General features: G+C 47.6%; 1 protein-coding gene across 1 annotated transcript in view; it reads left to right on the top strand.

Annotated features, from left to right (window-relative positions):
- Positions 1 to 5,393: 5,393 nt before the first annotated feature.
- The window catches only part of VPS35 (VPS35 retromer complex component), an 80,683-nt gene continuing 61,673 nt past the window's right edge, over positions 5,394 to 24,403 (top strand). Inside the window, exons 1-2 of the mRNA XM_083164914.1 lie at positions 5,394 to 5,533; positions 17,908 to 18,006. Of these exons, the coding sequence (XP_083021040.1) occupies positions 5,531 to 5,533; positions 17,908 to 18,006 (102 nt within the window). The 5' untranslated portion in view covers positions 5,394 to 5,530. The remainder of the gene's footprint in view (positions 5,534 to 17,907; positions 18,007 to 24,403) is intronic.

Genomic DNA, 24,403 nt, shown 5'->3' with positions numbered 1-24,403 from the left:
ACCCATAGCACAGGGAGGGGGCTGCCCCTGGTATTAGTGCAGCTCAGCGTTTGCTTTTCTTTTCTTTTCTAGCACACATTTTCCAGTTGCAGCAGCCTGGGGTGCATTAGCAGTGATTGTACTTGTGCGATATGGCCAGTTTTTTCATGCGATTGCAATGGATCTAATGAAAACGGGCACATTGCAGGTGGTTTTGGTGCGATTGCGATGCGAGGCGTGCTCCCGTGTGGCTCAAATCTCAATCACAGATCTCACTGGCTGCCATAAAGATTTGTCGCAGCCCGTTCATCCCTAAAGGGCCCCTTATAGTGTGTACAGACGGTAAGATATGGCTTCCGATGTTGCCGATATAGTGAACATCGGAAGCCATATCGCATGCAGATCGCATGCTTTTTTAGGGCTTGTGAGCCCGATGCGCTGACGATGTGTGCTCCCGTGTGAGCGCAAATCGGCAGTGAAATAGAGAGGGCAGCCAAGACTATATAGTGCAGATCTGCACTATATAGTCTAAATTGTGCCACTCCATGCATGCCGCGCGATGCGAGTCCTGATGCGAACTGATCGCATTGGGACTCGCAAAGCACGGCATATCGCCCCTGTGTGTACACACCATTACATTAGAACAATCTATCTGATGCTGAAATTGGATGCAATTTCCCTTGAACTCCCCCTGGACCTTCCCGGGAGTGATTGCATCCAATTTGGTACTTTGGTGATTTTGTGCATAAATTTGGTCCAATAAATTGTATGAGATTTATCTGGCCAAATTGCATGTGTACTATACTTTCTGCAATGTGCCAAAAGCACTCCATTTTAAATCCGATTACATCTGATTCCGACAAATCACAGGTGCGGTCCGACCAACCTAGAGGCTCCCATCCAATTCTCACGGGACAGCGGATCGGATTGGATGGAAAACACAAACGATGTGGCACTTTTCAGAAGATATATCGGCCCAAAACATCGAAATTGTCCAAAACCGGGCAAAATAGTTCTAATGTAAGGGGGCCTTCATAGGATCGCATGAGATACATTGCATGCAAAAATGACCCCATACAATGTATCATATGCAATCCTTTTCCCCAGGAAGGTCCTGCCCACAATGCATTCAACCAATTGCTGAGATACATCTCACCAGTGTATGGGCAGCTTTACTTTAATAGTTAAAAAAAAAAAAAAGGTTACAATTTCTCCTAAATTTAATTGAAAAATAAAAAAGTTGAAATAATTAACTTTAGAGATCCCCAAAATGACCCTCCCCCCTGACACCAGATGCACAATGCTCTGCTTCTGGACTTTGGGTTTCCGATGCGATGCACATCACATCTCAAAGTCCAAAAAGTATCCGCAGCACGTACTTTTTGAACTAGATTGCGTCGCATCTAGTTCAAAATGCACAGTGCGCAGCATCATACTGTATGTGGGCAGCTTCAGGTGAGGAATTAAACTGCTGAAGCATACATTTGCTTGGCAGAATCTGTGTGGCAATAGTTGTGCTCTAAAGGGGTGTACACACGCTTCGATTTTGACAGGTTTTCGATTCGATTTTAAGGTACTTGTGGAGTATCACGGCTCCCACGATGGGCATCGTACATGAAAAAATCGCATTGCATGCGATTTTTAACAGAAAAGCATCCAAATGTATTGAAATTAGTATGAAACATGTTCAATGGCCCCCAAATGGCATTTTTGAGGCTGTACCACCCCCACTATCAACGCGAATCCTTCACAGGTATCCGCGTCCCCTCGCGGGCTTCACAGGTGTCCGCGTCCCCTCGCGGGGCGCGCTGCGCTCGCCACGCTTCGGGCTCGGTGGCTCGCAGCACTCGCCACACTTTCTATTCTTAACTCCACGCCGACGTGGATAGTGGGGGTATGAAAAGGTCGTAGGACGCGTACCGCCGCCCCTCGTGGGCTCGCTGCACTCGCCACACTTCGGGTTCGCGTTGATAGTGGGGGTGGTACAGCCTCAAAAATGCCATTTGGGGGCCATTGAACATGTTTCATACTAATTTCAATACATTTGGATGCTTTTCTGTTAAAAAACGCATGCGATCGCATGCGAGCAAATCACATGCGATGCGATCGCATGCGATGCGATTGCATGCGATTTTGTCAAAAACTGTAAAAAAAACGGCAAAAATCGCATCCCATCGCATGCCACTATATATGGCATGCGATGGCATGCGATGGGAGCCGTGATAATCCACAAGTACCGATTTTAATTATAGAAGCAAAATCGAATCAAAATAGAATGGTTTTTAAGATGCTTTCGATCTGCATTCGATTCGATGCGCGCTCCCGTTTTCTCTATATTGAAAAGAAAAATAGACTGTGCAGGCAAGGAAATATCAAATTTGATCCAGTAAATCAAATGTGTACACTGTGCCTACATCGAATTCGATATTGAATGTTAAAGTGCAGATCGAATGTGAAATCGAATGGAAAGCAAAGGCCAAATCAAAAGGGGATGGAATTGGGGAAATCGAAAGCAAATCGAATCAAAGTAAAATTGATGCGTGTGTACATACCTTTAGTGCAGCCCGATCTTGCACCTAATGGTGTGTACACACTGTGAGATCTGGTTTTCGATTTAATTTGGCCTATTCGATTTCTCTACTGCTTTTCGCTTTTCACTTTTTGATGTTATATTTATACTATATAGTCTTGCCTGACAAGTCTACTTTTCTATTCAATTTGCACTACATAAGAGCACACATTGGGATCGAATCTGCATCGAATGTGGCAAAAAAAACATTAGATGCAAATTCGATTTTGATTCAATGTCGATTTGATTTGAACTATATAGTCAAAATCGAAGGAAAAATCTCATTGCGTGTACACAGTGCTCGCTGCCACGGGGCTGAGAATTTGGCATTTAGTTGGGAAGGTGAATGGAGCAAGATGGGATGTTGTTGCCGATATTGCCTGAACCCCCCCTAGATTATGATTGCCATAAAAGCAAAGGGTTCCGTAAACCTGTCATGAGTAAGCGGTTTATAAATACTGATACCAGCCCATCAAAATGATGGAACGAGATAGCATTAATGCCAATGCTGGCGGCTGTGCGCGGCTAATTGGAGAAACACTTGGGGCCAGATTCTCTAAACTTCAAAAGTGATCAAATAGAGAGTGATAAACAGACAACCAATCAGCTCCTACCTGCCTTGTCACAAACTGTGTTTGAAAAATGTCAGACAGGAGCTGATTGGCTGGCTGTTTATCACTCTTCATTTTATCACTTTTGAAGCTTAGAGAATCTGGCCCTTGAATTGCTAATGCGGGTGCCAACTAGTGACCACCGTTGCACAAAACACTTGAAACGCCCCCCCCCCTCCCCCCCCAAGAGGTGAGAAGCAGTGTAAGGATAAATAGCAAAATAGTGAAGATAATGTTTTTGGGAAGTTGCCAGTCACAGTACTGATGGCTGCATCCTGACTACCACCAGGAGCCCAGTGCCAGAATCCTGACACCAATGAGGATGCCAGCGCTGCAAGTATACTTACCTGACACCTGTATTCTGACCACGGGCATCACCATCACGGTCATCTGTATTTATCCCAACGTTTGCCCCCTTTACTGCAGAATATTTATATACAAGTCCTGTTGGCTGTGTGCTCCAAGTCCTGTCCTGGAGGAAATGACCTGTAGATGCTTTTCTTGCCATTCGTACATGTGAGAGCTGGCAACATCTGCCCAGTGCTCATGTGCAGAACACCTGTCGACGGTGTGATTTACTTAGGGAGAAGGCAGGAACAAAACATAATTCCAGAGAGACGGCAGGAACAAATTTTTCTTATCTGTATAAATACAGGGCCTGCTCAGCCAAATGTGCACACTGCAAATCTTAAAGCCCCACGGACAGTGTCATCACAAGGAGGTGTGTGCCACACCCGGATGGTACCTGCCGAGTGGTGAGACGAAAATACTGGCTCCTGCTCTGTGACAGGAGCCTGGTGCTGCACTGTAAATGTACACGCACCTGGCTCCTGTCACAGTGTAGGAACCGGCAGTGCAGCACAGCAGCGTCTGACGCAGTCTGTCATCTCCCCAAACCCTGAAACGACGATGAAGAGGGTCAGGCTGCGAGACCATGCCCCCTTCCCGTAAGACCATGCATTCTTCCCATGTGTACATCTGTGCTTCTAAAATTGCAAGGACCGAAGCGCCCAAGCATCTGTATATGTTTCAATACAGATTGCTGCGATGGCGGACCTAGACACCACCATCACATACTTGCCTACTTTTGAAAACTAGTTTCAGGGAGATTATAGTTGGTAATAAAATTTTGCATAGGGCTCCATTGAGGGGGAGTGTCATGCTCCACCCAAAGGGCGTGTCTAGTTCCATATATGGAGAGATTGTGAAAAGAGATTGTGAATCTGGCACCTAGAAGCGTGGTTGTGTACTGCTACATCTGAGAGGAATCTTTTAAAATGACTTACATCCAAATGTAGATGGTCCCCAAAGCAGTTAGTAAGAGAAATGGGAAATGGCGCTGATGATTCAATGTAAATGTATCTATCTCACATTCCTTTTTTCCCCAAAAATGTAACAGTGTAATGTGGACTAGGTAAAATGAGGGAGATTGCTAGACTAATGAGGGAGAGAGGGAGATTGCTGTTATTTCAGGTAGTCTGCTGCAGAGAATGCAGGAGGGTAGGCAACTATGCACCATCGGTCGCACCATCAACTCCTGCACCAGCCCTTTGGCAGGTGCACTTCCTCCATCCGTGTATGGCCTAATACACAAGCACTGTCAGCGAAGCTCCCATAATACACCTGTATATATAATACTATCTCTGTGTGTGCGCTAAACCCTATTAGTTTTCAGTGGGTGATCCGACGATAACAAAATAGAGACCATGGTTTTAACACTGTTCTTATAAGCCACCGACAGTACTGTGTAAAAGCTACATGCCAACCCATGTGAAAGCACCATCGCGTTTCATGTCCAATGCTGCCAGTGAAGAGCGTGTCCAATGCCTGGTTTGAACACGTTATCGCTTGCATTATTCTTACACAAACACAGTGCCAGTAACTAAATGCAGAAAAGGTGTGTTTTTGTTTCCTGTAGAAAATATTATGTTCATTATTAGCTATATATTGCTTTATAATACAGGTTGAGGAGAACTTGGAAAGACCACTGCTTTTTGCTAATGCTGTGTAATGTGTGATACAGTAAGATGTGTCAGGGTCTGCCTGCTGACTGGGGAAGCCACCACCATCCTCTCTCTCACACATATATATATTATAGACCAAAACCCTAGCCTACCAGTACCACCATACATATGCACAGTCAGTGCCAGAGACTGTAATGGCGGCAGCAGGGCAGAGCCAGTCCTGCGCGTCACTAGGATTTGTTGCTCTGTGATTGGGCGCAGCCGCCGCTCATCATTCTGTCCGGCGGCCAATCGACGTAAATCGCTGGTAATGGCGAAAGCTGACCAATGAGTAGCGAGGTGTCATAGGGAAGGGCGGGGCGGCGTGTGAGGGTCACATGACTGGAAGGAGGTGAAGCTGATACATCATGGTGAGTTTCTGGGGTTCCTGACCTGGGCATTCCGGGCCTGGGGCGGGTCTCAGAGCGTACAGCACCCCATACCCCTCGGGTGAGGGCCCGGGGGTGTGCAGGGCACGATCTGGGCAGAGGGTGTCACAAGGCCCTACATCCTGCAGTGTTGCCGACCTGTGTGTGCAAAGTTCCCTGCTCTTACAGGCTATAGGGGTCTGTCTGTCTGTTGCCCTGTACAGGTGAAGGGGGGAGGGGCTGTGTTATATATTCCCTGTGCAGGGGGGTGGGGCTGTGCTATATATGCCCTGTGCAAGGGGGGGGGGGGGCTGTGCTATATATGCCCTGGTCGTGGGGGGCTGTGCTATGTATGCCCTGGTCGTGGGGGGCTGTGCTATGTATGCCCTGGTCGTGGGGGGCTGTGCTATGTATGCCCTGGTCGTGGGGGGCTGTGCTATGTATGCCCTGGTCGTGGGGGGCCGTGCAATGTATGCCCTGGTCGTGGGGGGCCGTGCAATGTATGCCCTGGTCGTGGGGGGCCGTGCAATGTATGCCCTGGTCGTGGGGGGCCGTGCAATGTATGCCCTGGTCGTGGGGGGCTGTGCAATGTATGCCCTGGTCGTGGGGGGCTGTGCAATGTATGCCCTGTGCGTGGGGGCATATAATCTGTGGCGAGTGAAGCGAGCCACTGTGCCCGAAGTGTGCAAGTGTACAATGCAGCTAAAATAAAACAAAATAACCTAACACCTACGGGAATTGCAGATAAATAAAAAAAAAATGTTGTGAGGTCATCTAACAACTTCCGCCCTCACTGAACGTCACATCCTGTAATCAAAATTGAAGGGGAACTAGTCTCTACCATGACAGGCTGTTGTTTACGACCTGCGCCACCGTGCATATCCACTATACGATGTGAAAATCACATATCGTGTATCCAGCTTTGAATTTTAGCGGCCAGACCATCGTGCAACTTCAAAATGTATGACCGTGTATATATACTTCCACTATGCCCCTTCAGAGCTGTCAGTATGCTCCTGCCCCCAATTCATGGTATGCCGCAAACCAGACTATTCATACCAATACTACAGTGGGATAATATTTTAATGAAACCAAATAGTCATTCACCAGCTGTGTACAGCGCTCTGGAGGTCATGCTCTTCCTCCACTGCAGGCGGTTTGCAGCTACATTGCATGTACTCCTCCTCCGCTGCACCGGTAGTGGTGCAGCCACAACGTCGCTGAGATAGTGACACCTCCTACTTTCTGATGGTTCGTTGTGCACAATCTTTGTTTAATTCAATTATTAAAACAAGTGTATTAAATGTACCTTGAGACTAAAGGACCCCATGCACTAGGCCGAGGTAATGTATGTGTATCTCCACCGGCCGCCCCAGTGGCTAGGATTGCATATGATGCATCATTTGAGTTCCTTTTGCATACACTGTATTGCAGGGGTGGCCAACCTGTGGCTCTAGAGCCGCATGCGGCTCTCCCCCTGTTAAAGTGCGGCTCCTGCTCCCACTGCTGCCCGCCTTCCACCGTATGTCCCCATCGCCCGCTGCCGGTTCCTCTAATCCCTTTTCCTTCTGAGGGGAGGAGAGTGCGCATCACATATCTCTCCTACCCTCACTGTGCATCCTTGTGACTGAGTCATCCGCCAATCAGAGCTCGCGGGCCTGCAGCCAATCAGGAGCCGGCCCGCGAGCTTTGATTGGTGGGCGGCCCAGTCACAGGGAAGTAAGGGGGGAAGGAGACGCGTGGTGTGCTGTGCTCTCCTCCCCTCGGTGACATGACAGGACTGCAGGGGGACACCAGACTGTCCTCTCCACGCCTGGCAGCAGCAGCAACAACGGTGAGTGCTGCTGCTGGGAAATTAGCACTGTGGGGGCATACCAGCTTTTTGGCACCGTGGGGGCATACCAGCTTTTTGGCACCGTGGGGGCATACCAGCTTTTTGGCACCGTGGGGGCATACCAGCTTTTTGGCACCGTGGGGGCATACCAGCTTTTTGGCACCGTGGGGGCATACCAGCTTTTTGGCACCGTGGGGGCATACCAGCTTTTTGGCACCGTGGGGGCATACCAGCTTTTTGGCACCGTGGGGGCACACCAGCTTTTTGGCACCGTGGGGGCATAGCGGTTTGTGGCACCGTGGGGGCATAGCGGTTTGTGGCACCGTGGGGCATACCCAGCACCGTGGGAGCATATGTATATCTGGCACTATTGGGGGCATATGTATATATGGCACTGCACTTTTGGAGGCATATGTGTATCACACCCACCCAAGGGGTCCAAATAGACCATGCCCCTTTTTTGGCACGCGCGTCGAAGGCGCGCGTATGTTGTTGGCTCTTTAGCTTGACTACAGATATTTTTCGCCTCTTTACCTCTGACCGGTTGGCCACCCCTGCTGTATTGTATGCAATCCCATTCACTGCACCAGGGTATGATGTATCCTTATGGCACTCGTGACCATGCAGCTTTACCCATTTTTTACTTTTTTTTCCCGCTGCCAATATTTTTCATGGAAATTCAGGTTTCAAGAGTTTGCAATTGAATAGGCAAATTGTGGGAAAATAACAATTGGGGTTAATTAAAGTTATGAGGATCAATTCGGTATTACAGATTATATATTTATTTCTGTCTAAATAAAGACGGCATTTGGCTAAATAAAAACACAACATAATACATATTGGGGTTTATTCTGGTTGATTCGGAAGGCTGCGAATTTGCAGACTTGCAAATCCACCAAACCCCGCCCCGGCGAATGAACGCCCCCCCCCCTCACAGCGCGGGTTCACCCGCACAGGCTGTGAATGGATGTTTAGCATAAACATCCATTCATATGCCTGCGGGTAACCTCCCACATCTTTCGATGGTCAGCGACCATCAAAAGATGTGGAAGGGACTTTTAAGTCACTTACATATGCGTGCTCACCCGGCACAGATATGGGCGGGCAGCTGACATCCGGTGATATCAGCAGCAGCCGCCCGCTCCTGCATCACCGCCTCATTACCATGGGAACGCCCATGGAATGCTGGGTGTTCCCATATGGTAATGGGGCAGGCCGGCGCTCCCCGCCCTTCTCCAGCCCCCTCACGCCATCATGGGTACGTGCACCCGGCGAACCGAAAGTTCGCAGAGGGTGCACGCACCTGCGCATGTGCAGACGCGCTACATCGATCGCACGGAGGACCGAAGGAACTTGAATAACCCCCATTGTATGCAGTTACACGTGAATATTGTTTATTCAAATTAGACTAATAAGGCTTTATACTTATGATTGTGGGATCCCGCTTGTTCCTATTGTGCTCTTTGTAATTGGTGTGCTTTGTTATTAAAGAAGATCAGCTGAAGGATAAATCATTTGGTGGATGTCCATTTACCTTGCAGGATCCAATAATGAGCAGGGGATGGTTGCCCAACAGGCGGAGATGTTCTAGCAGATCGCCTGATATAAGTTTAAAAGTCCAATTCAAATAAAGTGCTGGTGTATCAGGCGATCTGCTAGAACATCTCCGCCTGATGGGCAACCATCACCGTCTCATTATTGGATTACAACAACCTGCACAATCGTGAGGACTCTTCTAAACTAAAAGGGACAATACATCCTCCAGCAGTTATTGAATCCTGCAAGATATATGGACACCCACCAAATGATTTATCCTTCAGCTGATCTTCTTTAACCCCTTGAGTGGTGGGTTTTGCTGGGGCAGGACAAACCTACCAGGGCAGGTTTTTCCTGATGTAGCCCCCCTCACCTCCGCTCTGGCGTTTGTACGCTGTCACAGTAGTGACCACAGGCTTGGGAGGAGTCGGGTGCCTGAGCTCTCGAGTCGCCCTGAACATCCCTGAGCCTGCTGCCTTCATCACTGCTGTAGCTGGCGGCTGGGGAAGTAGCATGGGAGCTCTGGCGTGGAAGTGATGGGGGGGGGGGGGGAGAAACCCTAGAGGTGGTGCACAGCTGGAGACACCACTGGCGCACACCTACTGCATAGTGGTATGCCCGGAAATTTAACGGGACAGCCCACTGTGGAAGTGCAGCTCAACCCGGTTGTTGTAATCCAATAATGAGCAGGTGATGGTTGCCCAACAGGCAGAGATGTTAAGGTTAATAACAAAGCACATTGATTACAAAGAGCACAATAGGAACAAGCGGGACTACAATCATATAAAGCCTTTTTATTAGTTCAATTTGCATAAACAATATTCAAGTGTAATTGCATACAATATGTATTATTAACTTCCGGCGGAGGCTGGGGAGGTCGCATGCACGTGGAGCTCCGGTCCCCCATCCACGGAGCTCCACAATCCCCGGCCTCCGGAGCAGCGTGCAGCATGGTGGTGATGGGGGAGAGGGAAGAGGCAGTGCTGTACACCCCAGCGGTGAGCGCTGAAAACCGCTGGAGCAGGATGGCCGGAGACCAGCAGCACGGCAATCCCCCCCCCCCCCTGCGCAGCACCATCGGTCTGCGTGCGGCCCGCCCCCCCCCCCCTTGTGGGGTTGGCGGTGGACGCACACTGTGGAGCTCCCTGCCCCCCAACCCCACTGCTAGATCATTGGCGGGTGAGCTGGGATAGACATCGGAGAGAGAGCCAGGATCCCCAAGAAAGCGGTGGTCGGGCCTAGCGGAGGTCCCACACAGACACCTGCAAGCGGCATCCAGGCTCCCGGCTCCCATCGGAGGGAGAGGTGAGGGAAGCTGCGCGAGGGCACCAGTGGTAGATCCCCCCCCCCCCCCCCAGCGCTGGTCAGATCATGCGCTCCAGCTTGCATCCCCAGGAGAGAGACTCCAGTCTCGGGCCCTCCCTGTCTCACCAAGGAGATGGGGCCTCTGCCCCCAGGACACTGTGGTGTGGAACTCAGCCCAGGGAGGGCCCAACTCCAACCCCAGTCCTCAGTGACTCCTCTCCCTCCCCCTCCAACTCCAGCCCCAGTCTTGACTGACTCTGCCCAGGCTTCAGTGACTCTCTCCCCCCACCACCTCCAACCCCCCACCACCCTTGCTACGGCTCTCCCTACAGGAAGATTCAAGATGGTGTCAAATTGGCTGCCTAGGAACTGTGCACTCAGCCATATGTATCCCTTCTCTTCTTTGTGATATCTGTACTGTCTCTGTTACAACTGTGGGTACTTATGTATTATCTGGGCTCCCATGTTAAATGCACCCCATTTTTTCATACCCCTACTATCCAACTACGCATGGAGTTGATTTTATATAGCGTGGCGAGCGCACGTGGTCTCATAAGAAAAACGGGAGCCCAGATATTACATAAGTACCCAACTGTGCTGTCTTTGCTCACACTGTTACCTCATACTGTTACCCACCGGGCTGCTGCAACGACCAGTGGCGCCACTGATGGCTGCCTAGGCGCTGTGCAAAAATGGGGACATTAAGCAATTAATCATCTAAATAATTTTCTATAGAAGGAGAAGGGAAGGGACCACAGTTAAGTTGCAAGGACATTCATAAAAATAATGTAGAGGGAAGTACATTTACTTTGGAGAAAGTCCTAACAGAACTCTCAAGACTGAAAGTGTATAAATCAATGGGGCCAGACGGAATGCATCCAAGGATACTAAAGGAATTAAAAGATGTGCTGGTAGTGCCATTAACAGATTTATTCAACCAGTCACTAGATACAGGTGCAGTTCCAGATGACTGGAAAAGAGCAAATGTAGTTCCACTGCATAAAAGCGGAAGCAAAGAAGAAGCAAGTAACTACAGACCAGTGAGCCTTACATCAGTAGTAGGGAAATGAATGGAAACACTATTACAAGAAAGAATAGTGGAATATCTTAAATTAAAGCACTTACATAATCCAAAACAGCATGGTTTTACTGCAGGGAGATAATGCCAAACAAATCTTATTGACTTTTTTGACTCCGTGACCAAAATACTAGATGAATGGGGGGCTGTAGATGTGGCATATCTAGACTTTAGTAAGGCATTTGACACTGTCCCACATCGCAGACTGCTAAATAAACTTGAAAGTGTGGGATTGGATTATAAAACAATTAAATGGATAAGCACCTAGTTGCAGGATAGGAAACAGACAGTTGTAGTAAATGGAGTGCATTCTATGGAGGGACATGTTACCAGTGGAGTACCCCAGGGATCTGTACTTGGACCAGTGCTCTTTAATATCTTTGTTAGTGACATTGCAAATGGTATTGAAGGGAAAGTATGCCTTGTTGCAGATGACACATAGATATGCAACAGAGTAGACATTTCAAGAGGGGTAAAACAAATGACTGATAATCTAGGTAAACGTGAGAATTGGTCAAGAGCATGGCAACTACAGTTTAATGCTAAAAAATGAAAAATTATGCACTTGGGATTCAAAAACCCAAAAAGCTCAATATAGTATCAATGGTACTACAATGGAAACTGCTGAGGAGGAAAGGGATCTAGTAGTCACTATTTCAAGTGACTTAAATGCAGGAAAGCAATGTAGCAAAGCAATGAGGAAGGCTAATCAGATGCTTGGTTGCATAGGGAGAGGAAGCAGAAAAAAATAAATAATACTGCCACTTTATAGGTCATTGGTACGGCCTCATCTGGAATACTGTGTCCAGTTCTGGAGACCATATCTTCAGAAGGGTATAAATACATTGGAGAGTGTACAAAGAAGGGCAACTAAATTGGTGCATGGCCTACATCACAAAACTTACCCGGAAAGACTAAAATATCTTAATATGTATACTTTAGAGCAGAGAAGGGAAAGGGGGGACATGACAATATTCAAATATATCAAGGGTTTTAACATAGTGGGGAAATTTTCTTCAAATGAAAAGAAGAAATAGAACACAAGGACATGCACTGAAACTGAAGGGAGGTAGGTTCAGGGGAAATGTTAGAAAAAAATTACTTCACAGAAAGAGTAGTGGATAAGTGGAATAGCCTCCCATCAGAGGTGGCAGAGGCTAAGACAGTAGAACAATTTAAACATGCTTGGGATAGGCATATGAATATCCTTACAAAGAAATAAGGATCAAAAAGGGTTGAGATTACCTGATGGATAAAAAAGAGGCAGACTAGATGGGCCAAATGGTTCTTATGTACCGTCAAATTCTATGTTTCTATATAATCCCCACCCCTTCATCCCTGCATGATGCTGCACTGTAATCCACAAAAAATTCCTAGTGTATTCCGAATTCCTATAATATATTATAACCTGTAATACCAAATTGATCCTAATTTTTTATAAAAGGTATAGGACAGAAACAAATTGTAGCGCACCACCATTTCTGGTTTCTCTGGTATATACCTGTAGCAGGCAATGACCACCAAACTATGTATACATGAAGCAGTCATGTAGATCAGGAGGGGGGGGGGGGGGGCATAGCACTGTGGCCGTTGGTAATTGGACCCATGTGTTACTGAAGCAGCAGAGTATACTTGTTCTGAAGGTAAGTATGGAACATAGGAGCCCATTTGTTAACAAACAATGGAACGTGTTGTGTATGATAAGATGTGCTCCTGCCAATCAGCCCCCAGCTGTTGCCTTTGAAAAATTACAGTTATGAGCTGAAAACTAGCTGCTGTTTTGGTATAGAAGTTGTCCTGTGCTCTTACCCACTGCTCCAGCCTGCTGGCTTTGTTTGAACATCTATGCTGTATATCCCCATTAAGTGACTTGTACTAGTAGCTTGAAAGCGCTGGGAGATTGCGCTTGTAGATGAAAGATTGTATGTAGTATTACTTTAATAAACAGCAATTATTAGGAATGACCTCAAACCCTCAGAAGTATGTGACTGTCGCCAATCTAAGTACTTGTGTGATCACATTGGCTTTATACCGTGGCCTGCTAAGTAGTCAGAACAAGGGCTGAAAGTATATTCACCGTATTATGCGTTCACTAGGAGCTGATGCCAAGCGATGTAGATCATGCCGGCTGGGTAAATCTATTCAGATCGCCAGTCAGACCAGTGTTCTCACCGGACAGCACTGGCCCTGACAGATCACTCAACACACATGGCTGTCACATCACTGTGCAGCGCTGTGTGCTGACCGACCTGAGCAGTGTAGCATTGCTCAGATCACCAAGTGTGTAGGCCCCTCACAGCCGTATTTTATCCAGAATGTGATCAACGTTCAGAACGAATGGCCAACCCCCCCTCCCCCTGTCGTTCTTCTCCTCATCTCTGCTCTGGTGATTGTACACCGAAACTCCTGCAACTGCCCCAGCTGCCATTCACAGCAGACAGTGAGATGGCAGGCTCAGGGATGTTTGGCAAGGCTCGCGAAGACTTGGGCGCCTGTACTCCCGAGCGCTCTCAAGTCCCCCTGAGCTGCGCCGAACATCCCCAAGCCTGCCGCCTGCTCAATGCAACTAGTGGCAGGGGATCTCAAGGTTATGATCGCCAGCGAGGGGGAGCGAGGGAAGGTGGTAACACTGAGGGGGTGTCCAGAGAGGTGATGTGCCAGTGGTGCACAGCTGCAGGCACCACTGGCGCACACCTGCATATTGGTGGTATGACCAGAAATATTCTGGCGCAGCTGAGCCCGGAAAATATCGGGCCATACCACTGAAGAGGTTAAACATAATACAGGTTGAGTATTTTGGATAACGGATTATTCCGTATTTCGGAATATTTTAATATTTCAATGATGTATTTTGAAGTATCTTGCATTTATGCTGTATAAACACATAATATACACACAAATATATTTTATTACCACATAAAATACACACAAATATATTTTAATTGTTCAAAAAACAAGGTTTCAAAACGTGAAACAAAATGTGTGTACTATCTCAGCACTGAATTTGAATGCCAAGCAATCATTTTCTTGTACATATATAGTGCCAGTTACATATCATGTCCTCAGTAGTGCTGTTACATATGTCCCCAGTGAGTTTTTAGCAAAAAAAAAAAAATTTTTTCACTTTCTGGAATGTCCGTATTTCGGAATAATTCGGATAACGGATATTCGGATACGGGATACTCGACCTGTACTGTTTATGCATTACACACTTAAGCCAGCCCCCTGGACTACTATTGGCCAGGGAGCAGGCTTAACTGTATGCTGATTCCCGTGCACAGTGAGGCTGCTGGGATCTGTGCTTGTGATGCCCCCCTGCACACAGCATAATTTACCCCATAATTCCTAGAAATCAGATTTTGCGTTAGATTTTCCAACAGAATATTATAAGTAATAAAACCAATGAAGATGGCATCAACAAAGTGGACCCTTAACCTAATATTTTGATGCACAATGTTAAAAGGAAATCATACGACTTCTGTACCTGTCAGTGGGAACTTTGCACAGGTCACCGGGTAGTTTTGGCTACTATCCCTGCCAAGCTGTCGCGGGTGTAATGGTGCCTTCTCCAGGCTGCATGTTTCAGCTGTGTCCATAGATGTCCCACAGGATTCAGGTCACGGCTCGCAGAGGCCACTTCAGAATAGTCCTTTGCAAGAATGTAGCTACCATAGGTGCATGGAGTGCAGCTGCTATGGGGCCTGGTGCTGAGAGGGGACACCTTCCCTGTCACGGTTACATGTATTATATACAGGGTGTAGCTACCATAGCTGAAGGGGGTGCAGCTGCTATGGGGCCTGGTGCTGAGAGGGGCCACCTTCCCTGTCACGGTTACATGTCTTATATACAGGGTGTAGCTACCATAGCTGAAGGGGGTGCAGCTGCTATGGAGCCCAGAGCTGAGAGGGGCCACCTTCCCTGTCACAGTTACATGTGTTATATACACAGGGTATAGCTACCATAGCTGCAGGGGTGCAGCTGCTATGGGGCCCAGAGCTGATAGGGGCCACCTTCCCTGTCACAGTTACATGTGTTATATACAGGGGTATAGCTACCGGAATGCGGTCATTTGGGCTACAGCATGATGGTCGACAGTCATTAGGTCGACATGGGAAAAAGTCAACATGGTTCTTAGTCAAAAGGTCATTAGTTTGACAATGTCTAGGTTGACAGTCAAAGGGTCGACATGGGGTTTGTTACTGTTTTTTGAGCCGACATGTGCCGACAGGCGGTATTTCATGCCCTACCAACCACTGTGCCGTGGCACACTAGTGTGCCTTGAGCGTTTCTCAAGTGTGCCTCCAGATCTAGAGATGCCCAAACTAGTTTACAGCCACCACCAGTTCAAGTGTTATTTACTAGTCTCTTCTTTTCATTTAAAGGGCCAATGTATTTTATTTGTGTTGCCTGGGGGGACCAGTGTGATTGTTTTTCATATGGGGGGCAATAGGTTTGTTTTTTTACCTGTGGGGGCCAATGTGTTTTGCCCTGTGGGGATCTCATGGTGTGCCTTGGCAATTTTAAAATCTTATTTAGTGTGCCGCAAGGTAAAAAGGTTGAAAATCACTGCACTAGGGCGTGGTGGAAGAATAAAATAATGTGCCTGGCGCATTGCAAGCGCAGTGAAACTGTCCATGTCGACTGTTGACATTAAGGTAAAAAAAAGTGAAAAACCCCATGTCTACCTTTTCACTGTCGACCTAGACATTGTTGAACTAACGGCCTGTCGGCCATTCCCCGTGTCGGCCATCATGCTGTAGACCAAATGATCCCAACCCATAGCTACCATAGGTGCAGGAAGTGTAGCGGCTATGGGATCCAGAGCTGAGAGGCCACCTTCCCTGTCACAGTTACACGCGTTATATACAGGGCTGTAGCTGCCATAGGTGCAGCTACTTTGGGGCCCGATTCTGAGAAGGGCCACCTTCCCTGACACAGTTGCATGTGTTTATTCACAATTTCACCAATGGGAGGCCCTTACAAACCTTTGCTTTGAGTCCTACAATATAGGTTCCTAGAGTGGGAGCCACGCTAACGATGTCCTCAGTCAGCCTGCGTGTACCGACTATTGAGGATGTTGAAGTTGGTGCTTCCCGTCGGCGACATAGTGTGGGATAAACTACTATATCCTTTACACACGATAGGGGTGTTGTATTAGCCTCTTCCCAGATCTGCTACAACCGTCTTAGAACAGTGATGCCTTGTCTGAATTCCGCTCCCTGATGTATGCATGACACAATAGTATTCATATTTTACGTTCATTGTACATCAGCGCAAGATCAATGCTGCATTCACGTGGTGAATTTTGCCAAGCCAACTGGCCAAACAGCTGGAAGCAGCAGTGCAGCTAGGATTTATGATTCCCTTTATATCATCTGGGTCCAAACTGTTTTGGTCATAAACAATGAGAAGTAGTCAGTGTAAGTGACCCCTTATCTTGTGACTGAAAAAGAGGCTGACTGATTCTGTATTTAACGCAGCAATCCTATGTCAAAGTGAGGATTACTTTTACTTTCCCCTAGATCAGTGTGGCGAGCTATAGAATATTCTTTATATTTTTCATTTCTCTTTTGGTTTTCCAGGCTGCTATTAATGATTTATAATTCTGCAATGTCATTGGACTTCTATGACAACCACCGTTGCATAGAACATTTAGAGAGCAGAGAGGTGTTGATATGCCATCTCTGATCTCTGCCTGCACTGTGACATCCTCCCCCTCCTCATTGATTCCCTACCATCACATGATATTATGAGAGTGTTTGTCACCAAATGTGTGTAGCAGACCTGTACTAAGCTTCAAAAAGATTATCAGGACTTCACAGAGCTGAATTATATGGATTTCAAGTGAACTAGATGTAGCATATATTTAATTTATAACTTTTTCGTAATCCTTCTTTCACTTTGCTTGTCCAAACATGAACCACGAAAGTCTCTTATTAATCAAAAAAAATTCCCAAATATTAATACGTACAGACAAAAGTGAAAGCGGGATTACGAATAAGTTATAAATTAAATATATGCTACATCTAGTTCACTTGAAATCCATATAATTCCGCGCTGTGAGAAGTCCTGATAATCTTTTTAAAAAAATTTTTGTGCCTTGTATATAGTTTACAGTTGGGCTATTTTTTTTGATGGACAAATAGCAGCAGAATTTAAATTTTTTAGAGCTTAAGGTTTTTTGCTTGGTCAATTTTGTTTGTATGTACTAAGCTTGAAAAGTGATGAAATGGAGAGTGATCAACCATCAGCCAATCAGCTCCTATTTGCCATGTTACAGGCCGTGTTTGAAAAATGACAGGTAGGATCTGATTGGTGGTTTATCACTCCATTTTAGCACATTTCAAGGCTTAGTACATCTGGGCCATATTGCGTCTGGCAGCAATAATTGTTATCCGACCAGAAGGATTTGAAAATGAGGTAATGATTTGTTAGCCTTGGTAATAATTCCTCCTCAAATTTGTCACAGCTTGTTCCCGTTTTTATTAATGTAGTAGATATGTATGAGATATAGAAAATATATCTATTGTATGGTTTGAAAAATAAAAAAAATGTATAAACACAAAAATTTGCGTGAAGTGAATGATTAACAAGTATGTTCTCCTTTGTTTTCCTTCCTCCCAGCCAACAACACAACAGTCCCCGCAGGATGAACAGGAGAAGCTCTTGGATGAAGCTGTGCAGGCCGTGAAGGTGCAGTCCTTCCAGATGAAGAGATGTCTGGTAAGTGAACCACTGCCAGAGGTAGTGTCATTGTCCTATAGTGGCTGTTTCCTGCAGTCCTAGCCAGTGTCTTGCATCCTACAGAGATCTATGTGGTGTTGCAACTGTAATGGGTAAAACGACAAGGGCAGAGGAAAAAGGAGATCTGAAATGCCTTTATCTGAATGCTAGGAGTTTTAACTGGTAAAATGGGGGAACTATAGAGACCCTAGTTTTGGAGGAAGATTTTGATCTTGTAAGTATTACTGAAACTTGGTGGGACGAATCACGAGTGGGAGGCTAACACAGAAGGTTATAGCCTGTTTAGAAAAAACAGATTAGGTAGAAGGGGAGGGGGGTTTTATATGTTAAGCCATCCTTAAAACCATACATAAGGGAAGACTTATACGGGAGCACGATGGAGTCAGTAGAATCGGTATGGGTAGAAATCACAGGTAATATTAAAGGGGCTAAAAAACTTCTAGTAGGAACATGTTATAAGCTACCCAACATAAATACGGAGGAGGAAAAAGCCCTCTTGCTACAGGTGGGAAAAGCGGCCAGCTTAGGGGACATTATTATTATGGACGGCTTTAACTACCCAGAAATAAATTGGAAAGATGGATCAACTAGTTCCGCTAAAGGAAATGTTTTATTGGATGCCCTAAATGACCACTATTTGTATCAATTTATTGAAAGTCCAACCAGAAATAATAAAATCCTGGCTCTTGAAGAGCACCAACGGGGACATTGGGCCTTATTCTAGTTCAATCTTTCTGACAAAATCCTTCTTAGATGGACAAAACCATGTGCACTGCAGGTGGGGCAGATGTAACTTGTGCAGAGAGAATTAGATGTGGGTGGGGTTTTACTTCAAAGTGAGATCTATATTGCAGTGTAAAAATAAAGCAGCCAGTTTTTACCCTGCACAGAAACAAAATAACTCACCCAAATCTAATTCTCTCTGCACATTTTACATCTGCCCCCCTGCAGCGCACATGGTTTTGTTCTGACAAGAAGGATTTTGTCAGAAAGAGTGAACTAGAATAAGTCCCTTTGTTACTAACATAACCATAACGGAGACATTGGGGAACAGTGATTAGCCCTATTCAGCATGCACTATTCGCCAACGGCGAACAGTGAATGACGGACAATTCGCCGTCTGATAGTCACCGTCATTCGCTGTGGTTTTTCAATGTGATTCGCTGTGAATGTATTCAATGATCAGATGGCGAATTGAATTGATTTTCGCCGTGTGTCACCATGTAGCAATCACCATCTTTTCTCTTACATTCTTATGGGATACAGGGAAGTCGTTCATAACGATGGGGAAAAGAGGGTTTCCGTAGGAGACAGGCACTTATAAAACTTTATACAGGGTGTACTGGCTCCTCCCCTCCCTCTAGTCAGTTTAAGAATGTGCCTCAGGAGAAGCACGCATCAGGAAGAGCTCCAGAGAGTTTTGTCTTCTGTTTAATTTCTTTATTATTTTGGGACTGCTGTTTTGGACTCAACAGCAGTCCTGCGTCGTTGGAGACTGGGGGAAGGGTTCAGCTGCAGGCCACTTCATGGTACCGAGCTGTCCCTGCCACAGGACCACTGTCCTGCGTGGGTGATGTTACCGCGGGCATTGCGCTGCAGCACGCACACCCCTGGCATGCCGCACACCCCTAGTCCAGTCTGAAGACGTCGTGTGGTGAGTACTACCCCGGGGTCCCCCGCAGTGGGGTCCCCGGGTGACTGCGGCAAGATGGCGTCGGCGGTGCCCTGCACAGGGACCGCGCAACCCCCTGCCTACACTGGGACAGGGTACTGCCTCCTGTACTGTCCAGGGCAGTTTACCACAGGTTAGACATTTTTCAATGTCAGTCTCAGTATAAAAATGCAGGTAAGCTCCGGCGCCATTACGCTGGGCGGAGCTTACCCAGAGTGGGACCATAGCTCTGTGAGGGCGCCAAAACCTGCTTCCTGCTTCTTCCCTGGCTGCTGGAAACGCCATTGTACTGCTCCAGACACTCCTCAGCGGTGTGGAACAGAGGGAATCTGCTAGCAGCGACAGCATCAGGTTTTCAGCGCTTGTGTACTTGTGCACTTGCCTGCTTACACTGAAAGTACTGTTGTATTTACTGTACTGTATTACCAGCTCTTAAAATTGGAGAGCTCAGGTTGTTGGGTGTATTGGTCCCCTCCATTACCCTCAGTACACTACCCCACTAGCTTGTTAAGCTATAGACTGGTCAGATAGTACTACACATAGTAATTATCTGTGTCTAAATCACATTGCATATCCACTGTGTTTGCTCTGTGTGTGAGGGGAGACTGTTTGTTTGTCACAATGGTGAGGAAACTTACATGTATGGTGTGCAGTGTTAAGTTTGTGCCAGCTTCTTCCTCACAAGTTACTTGTGGGCCATGCATGTCCCCCCAAAGTAGTGGGGTTCCCCCACAACTTACTGGACAGCAAAGTAGCACACAGGACATCTCACAGGAGCCTGCCTGGGCAGCAGGGATGAAATCCATGCTAGAAACTGTAACTACACAGTTAGCTGCTACAGCAGCACAGACCCAGAGAGTGCAGAGGGAGCTTGCTATCCTTTCTGCTAGAGTTGATATAATAACTCCTACTCCTGGGGTATCTCGTAAGAGAAGTGCACCCTCTCAAACCCCTGAATCTGGTGCAGAGGATGGGGATGAGGATGATATTGAAGAAGCAGACATGGGGGGTGAGGAGCCTGATGCTTCACAGTCACTGCTCCGGGGCACAGAGCCATTAATTATGGCAATCAGGGAGGTGCTTGACCGTCCCTTAGCTGAGTCCTTTGAAGGGGATTCTTTCTTTCTTTGCCATTTAGAAAAAACAGCAGGTTGTTATCCCTGAGCAGACTGACTTGGAGAATACTTTCAAGTCAGCGTGGAAAAACCCAGAAATGAGGTTTAAAGTGGCTAAGAAATTCAAAGCCACGTTTCCATTTGATCCTGCGGGACGGAAAGTGTAGGAGGAGCCACCTGAGGTGGATTCCTCTGTGTCTCGTCTAGCAAAAAAGATGGTGCTTCCAGTACCAGGGTGTTCCTCTTTGAAAGACACCACGGACAGAAAGGTTGAAAATACCCTTAAGTCCATTTTTAATGCTAGTGGCGCGTGTCAGCGTCCAGTGTTAGCAAGTTGTTATATGGCAAAGTCTATATACACATGAGCCTCCCAGATTCAGGAGGGCCTTCTGGGTGACATGACAGTGGCGCAGGTGTCGGAAAAATTACACCATATTCAGGACACAGCTAAGGTTCTGTGTGAGGCGCAAAAGGAGTTAGGAGCCATTAACGGCCGTAGCTCAGCCATGGCGGTATCGGGTCGCAGATGGAAATGGATGGCTGACTCCAAACGGAGTGTAGAAAACCTTCCCTTCACAGGCGAACGGTTGTTTGGCAGCGATTTAGATGAGTTAATCTCTAAAGCCACAGCAGGGAAGTCCACCTTCCTGCCATCTACCCCACAGGCGCACAAGCGTCCTTTTCCTTCTCACACCCAGCAGTCCTTTCGGACTGGCAAATTCCGCCCAAAAGCCAGGGGTGGTTCAAATGCAGCCAGAGGCTCCCGAGGTAAATTCAGGAAGCCTTCTGCTTCGGCCACCACAGAGCGGCCGTCCGGGGCAGCTGCAAATAAACCCGCAGCATGACGGTGGGGCTCCACCTATAGCTCCGGTCGAGGTGGGAGCCAGACTGGCGTTCTTCGGCCATGTTTGGGAAGCCTCATGCCTCAATTCTTGGGTACGGGCTCTTATTTTGCATGGCTACAAGCTGGAGTTTGCAATACAACCACCTCACAGGTTTTTGAAATCAGGCCTTCCAGTGTCCCCAGTGGACCAAATGGTTTTGCAGCACGCAATCCAAAAACTAGTACAGGCCAGAGTAATAACCCCGGTCCCTCCCCTGGAAAGAGGGCAGGGTTATTATTCAAATTTATTTGTGGTCCCAAAACCGGACGGGTCGGTTCGCCCAATACTAAACCTAAAATCCCTGAACCCATTCTTGTCTGTAACCAAGTTCAAGATGGAGTCCTTGCGGGCCGTGATAGCGGCACTGGAGGAAGGGGAGTTCTTGGCATCTTTGGATGTGAAGGACGCCTACCTTCACATCCCAATTTGGCCACCTCATCAAAAATATCTGAGGTTTGCGCTGCTGAACGATCACTATCAGTTCCGTGCACTGCCGTTCGGCCTGTCCTCAGCCCCGCGCATATCCACCAAGGTGATGGCGGAGATGATGGTGGTTCTCAGGAAGCAAGGGATCTGTGTCATACCATACTTGGACGACCTGCTTGTAAAGGCGTGGTCATCGGAGGAGCTGCAGGCAGCCTTACAGATTACCATGCAGACCCTGTTGGGTCACGGTTGGCTCCTAAATTTAGCAAAGTCCTCTCTGATCCCTTTGCAGAGACTCCAGTTCCTGGGGATGGTGTTGGACACGGCTCTTATGAGAGTGTTCCTGCCACAAGAAAAGATTGTGGCCATTCAACAGCTGGTCACAGACCTGTTGAAAACCCCCCAGTTGTCAGTGCACCAGTGCATTGTCCTTCTAGGAAAGATGGTGGCCTCCTTTGAGGCCCTCCAATTCGGGAGGTTTCACAGCAGGATTTTCCAGCTCGATCTCCTGAACAAATGGTCCGGTTCACATCTTCAGATGCATCTTCAGATTGTGTTGTCATCTCGGACGAGACTATCACTCCAGTGGTGGCTCCACACGCCCAACCTGCTGGCAGGGCGAAGGATTGGCATCCAAAATTGGGTCTTAGTCACCACGGATGCGTGCCTCCTGGGATGGGGTGCTGTAACCATGGGTCAGTCCTTTCAGGGCAAATGGACCTACTGGGAAACACGTCTCCATATCATCAACCTGGAGTTACGTGCTGTGTATTATGCACTCCTGGAGGCGGCCCCTCTCCTTAGCGGGCAGGCAGTCCACATCCAATCAGACAATGCCACTACTGTGCCGTTTCTGAACAGGCAGGGCGGGACCAAAAGCAGGTCCTGCATGCGGGAAACAACAAAGATCCTGTCCTGGGCAGAGAGTCACTGTCAGGATCTGCCATATTCATACCCGGGGTGGACAACTGGGAAGCCGACTTCCTCAGTCACCAAGAGCTTCACACCGGGGAATGGAGTCTACACCACCAGGTGTTCAGTGCTCTGGTGGCTCGGTGGGGGACCCCACTAGTAGACATGATGGCATCGAGACACAATTGGAAAGTGTCCAGGTACTTCTCCAGGGCGAGAGACCCTCAGGCAGAGGGAGTGGACGTCCATACCGTGGGCTTTCAACAGCCTGATTTATGTCTTCCCACCGATTCCCCTAGTGGCTCGGGTGTTAAGGAAGATAAGGAGAGACGGTGCCGAGGTCATTCTAGTGGCTCCGGACTGGCCATGAAGGACGTGGTACCCAGATCTTCTAAGTCTTCAAAGGGACTCGTGGCATCTACCTCTGCAAAGAGACCTGCTCATGCTTCCAGGCCTTAGAGCAGCTTCGTTTGACGGCCTGGAGGTTGAGTGGCAGATCCTAACAGAGAAAGGATTTCACACATCAGTCATCAAGACCATGACGAGTGCTAGGAAGCCAGTAACGGCTGCACATTACCATGATATCTGGAGGAGATATGTAGGATGGTGTGAACAAGGGAAGTTTGCCCCGGCGGAGTTTAAACTTGAAAGATTCCTCGGATTCCTTCAATCTGGCTTGGATCTGGGCCTACGTTTAGGCTCCTTGAAAGTGCAGGTATCTGCACTGTCTGTCTTTTTCCAAAAGAAGCTGTCTAATATACCTGAAGTGCAGACATTTCTGCAAGGTGTCTTGCATACACAACCTCCTTTTGTGGCCCCTACTCCACCATGGGACTTGGATGTCGTTCTGACGTTCCTACGATCCTCCTGGTTCGAACCGCTGGAGGAAATAGATTTAAAATATCTTACATGGAAGTTGATGGTCTTATCAGCCTTAGCCTCGGCTAGGCGGGTCTCTGAGCTGGGGGCGTTAACCTGCAAGAGCCCTTATCTGATCTTCTATGAAGACAGGGCAGAATTACGCACTAATCCGCGTTTTCTTCCCAAGGTGGTGTCAGCGTTTCACGTGAACCAACTAATTGTGGTTCCTGCTAGTGGCCCTCAGTCTGAGGTGCCGACAGCTTTGGATGTGGTTCGGGTTCTCCGTGTGTATATCCGGAGAACGGCAAGAATTCGAAAGACTGAAGGACTTTTTGTCTTATATGATGCCCAAAAAATCGGGCGCCCTGCTTCCAAGCAGTCTATTGCACGCTGGATCTGTGCAACCATTAAACAGGCTTATGTGGTGGCGAAGCTTCCTATGCCTGCTGGGGTGAAAGCCCACTCAACTCGTTCAGTGGGGACTTCCTGGGCGGCTGCCCGAGGAG

This window comes from Crinia signifera, chromosome 11 (assembly GCF_055691185.1).
Source record: "Crinia signifera chromosome 11, ASM5569118v1, whole genome shotgun sequence".
Lineage (NCBI taxonomy): Eukaryota > Metazoa > Chordata > Amphibia > Anura > Myobatrachidae > Crinia > Crinia signifera.
The sequence above is the reverse complement of the archived record's forward strand: the minus strand, read 5'-3'. Positions and strand labels throughout refer to the sequence as shown.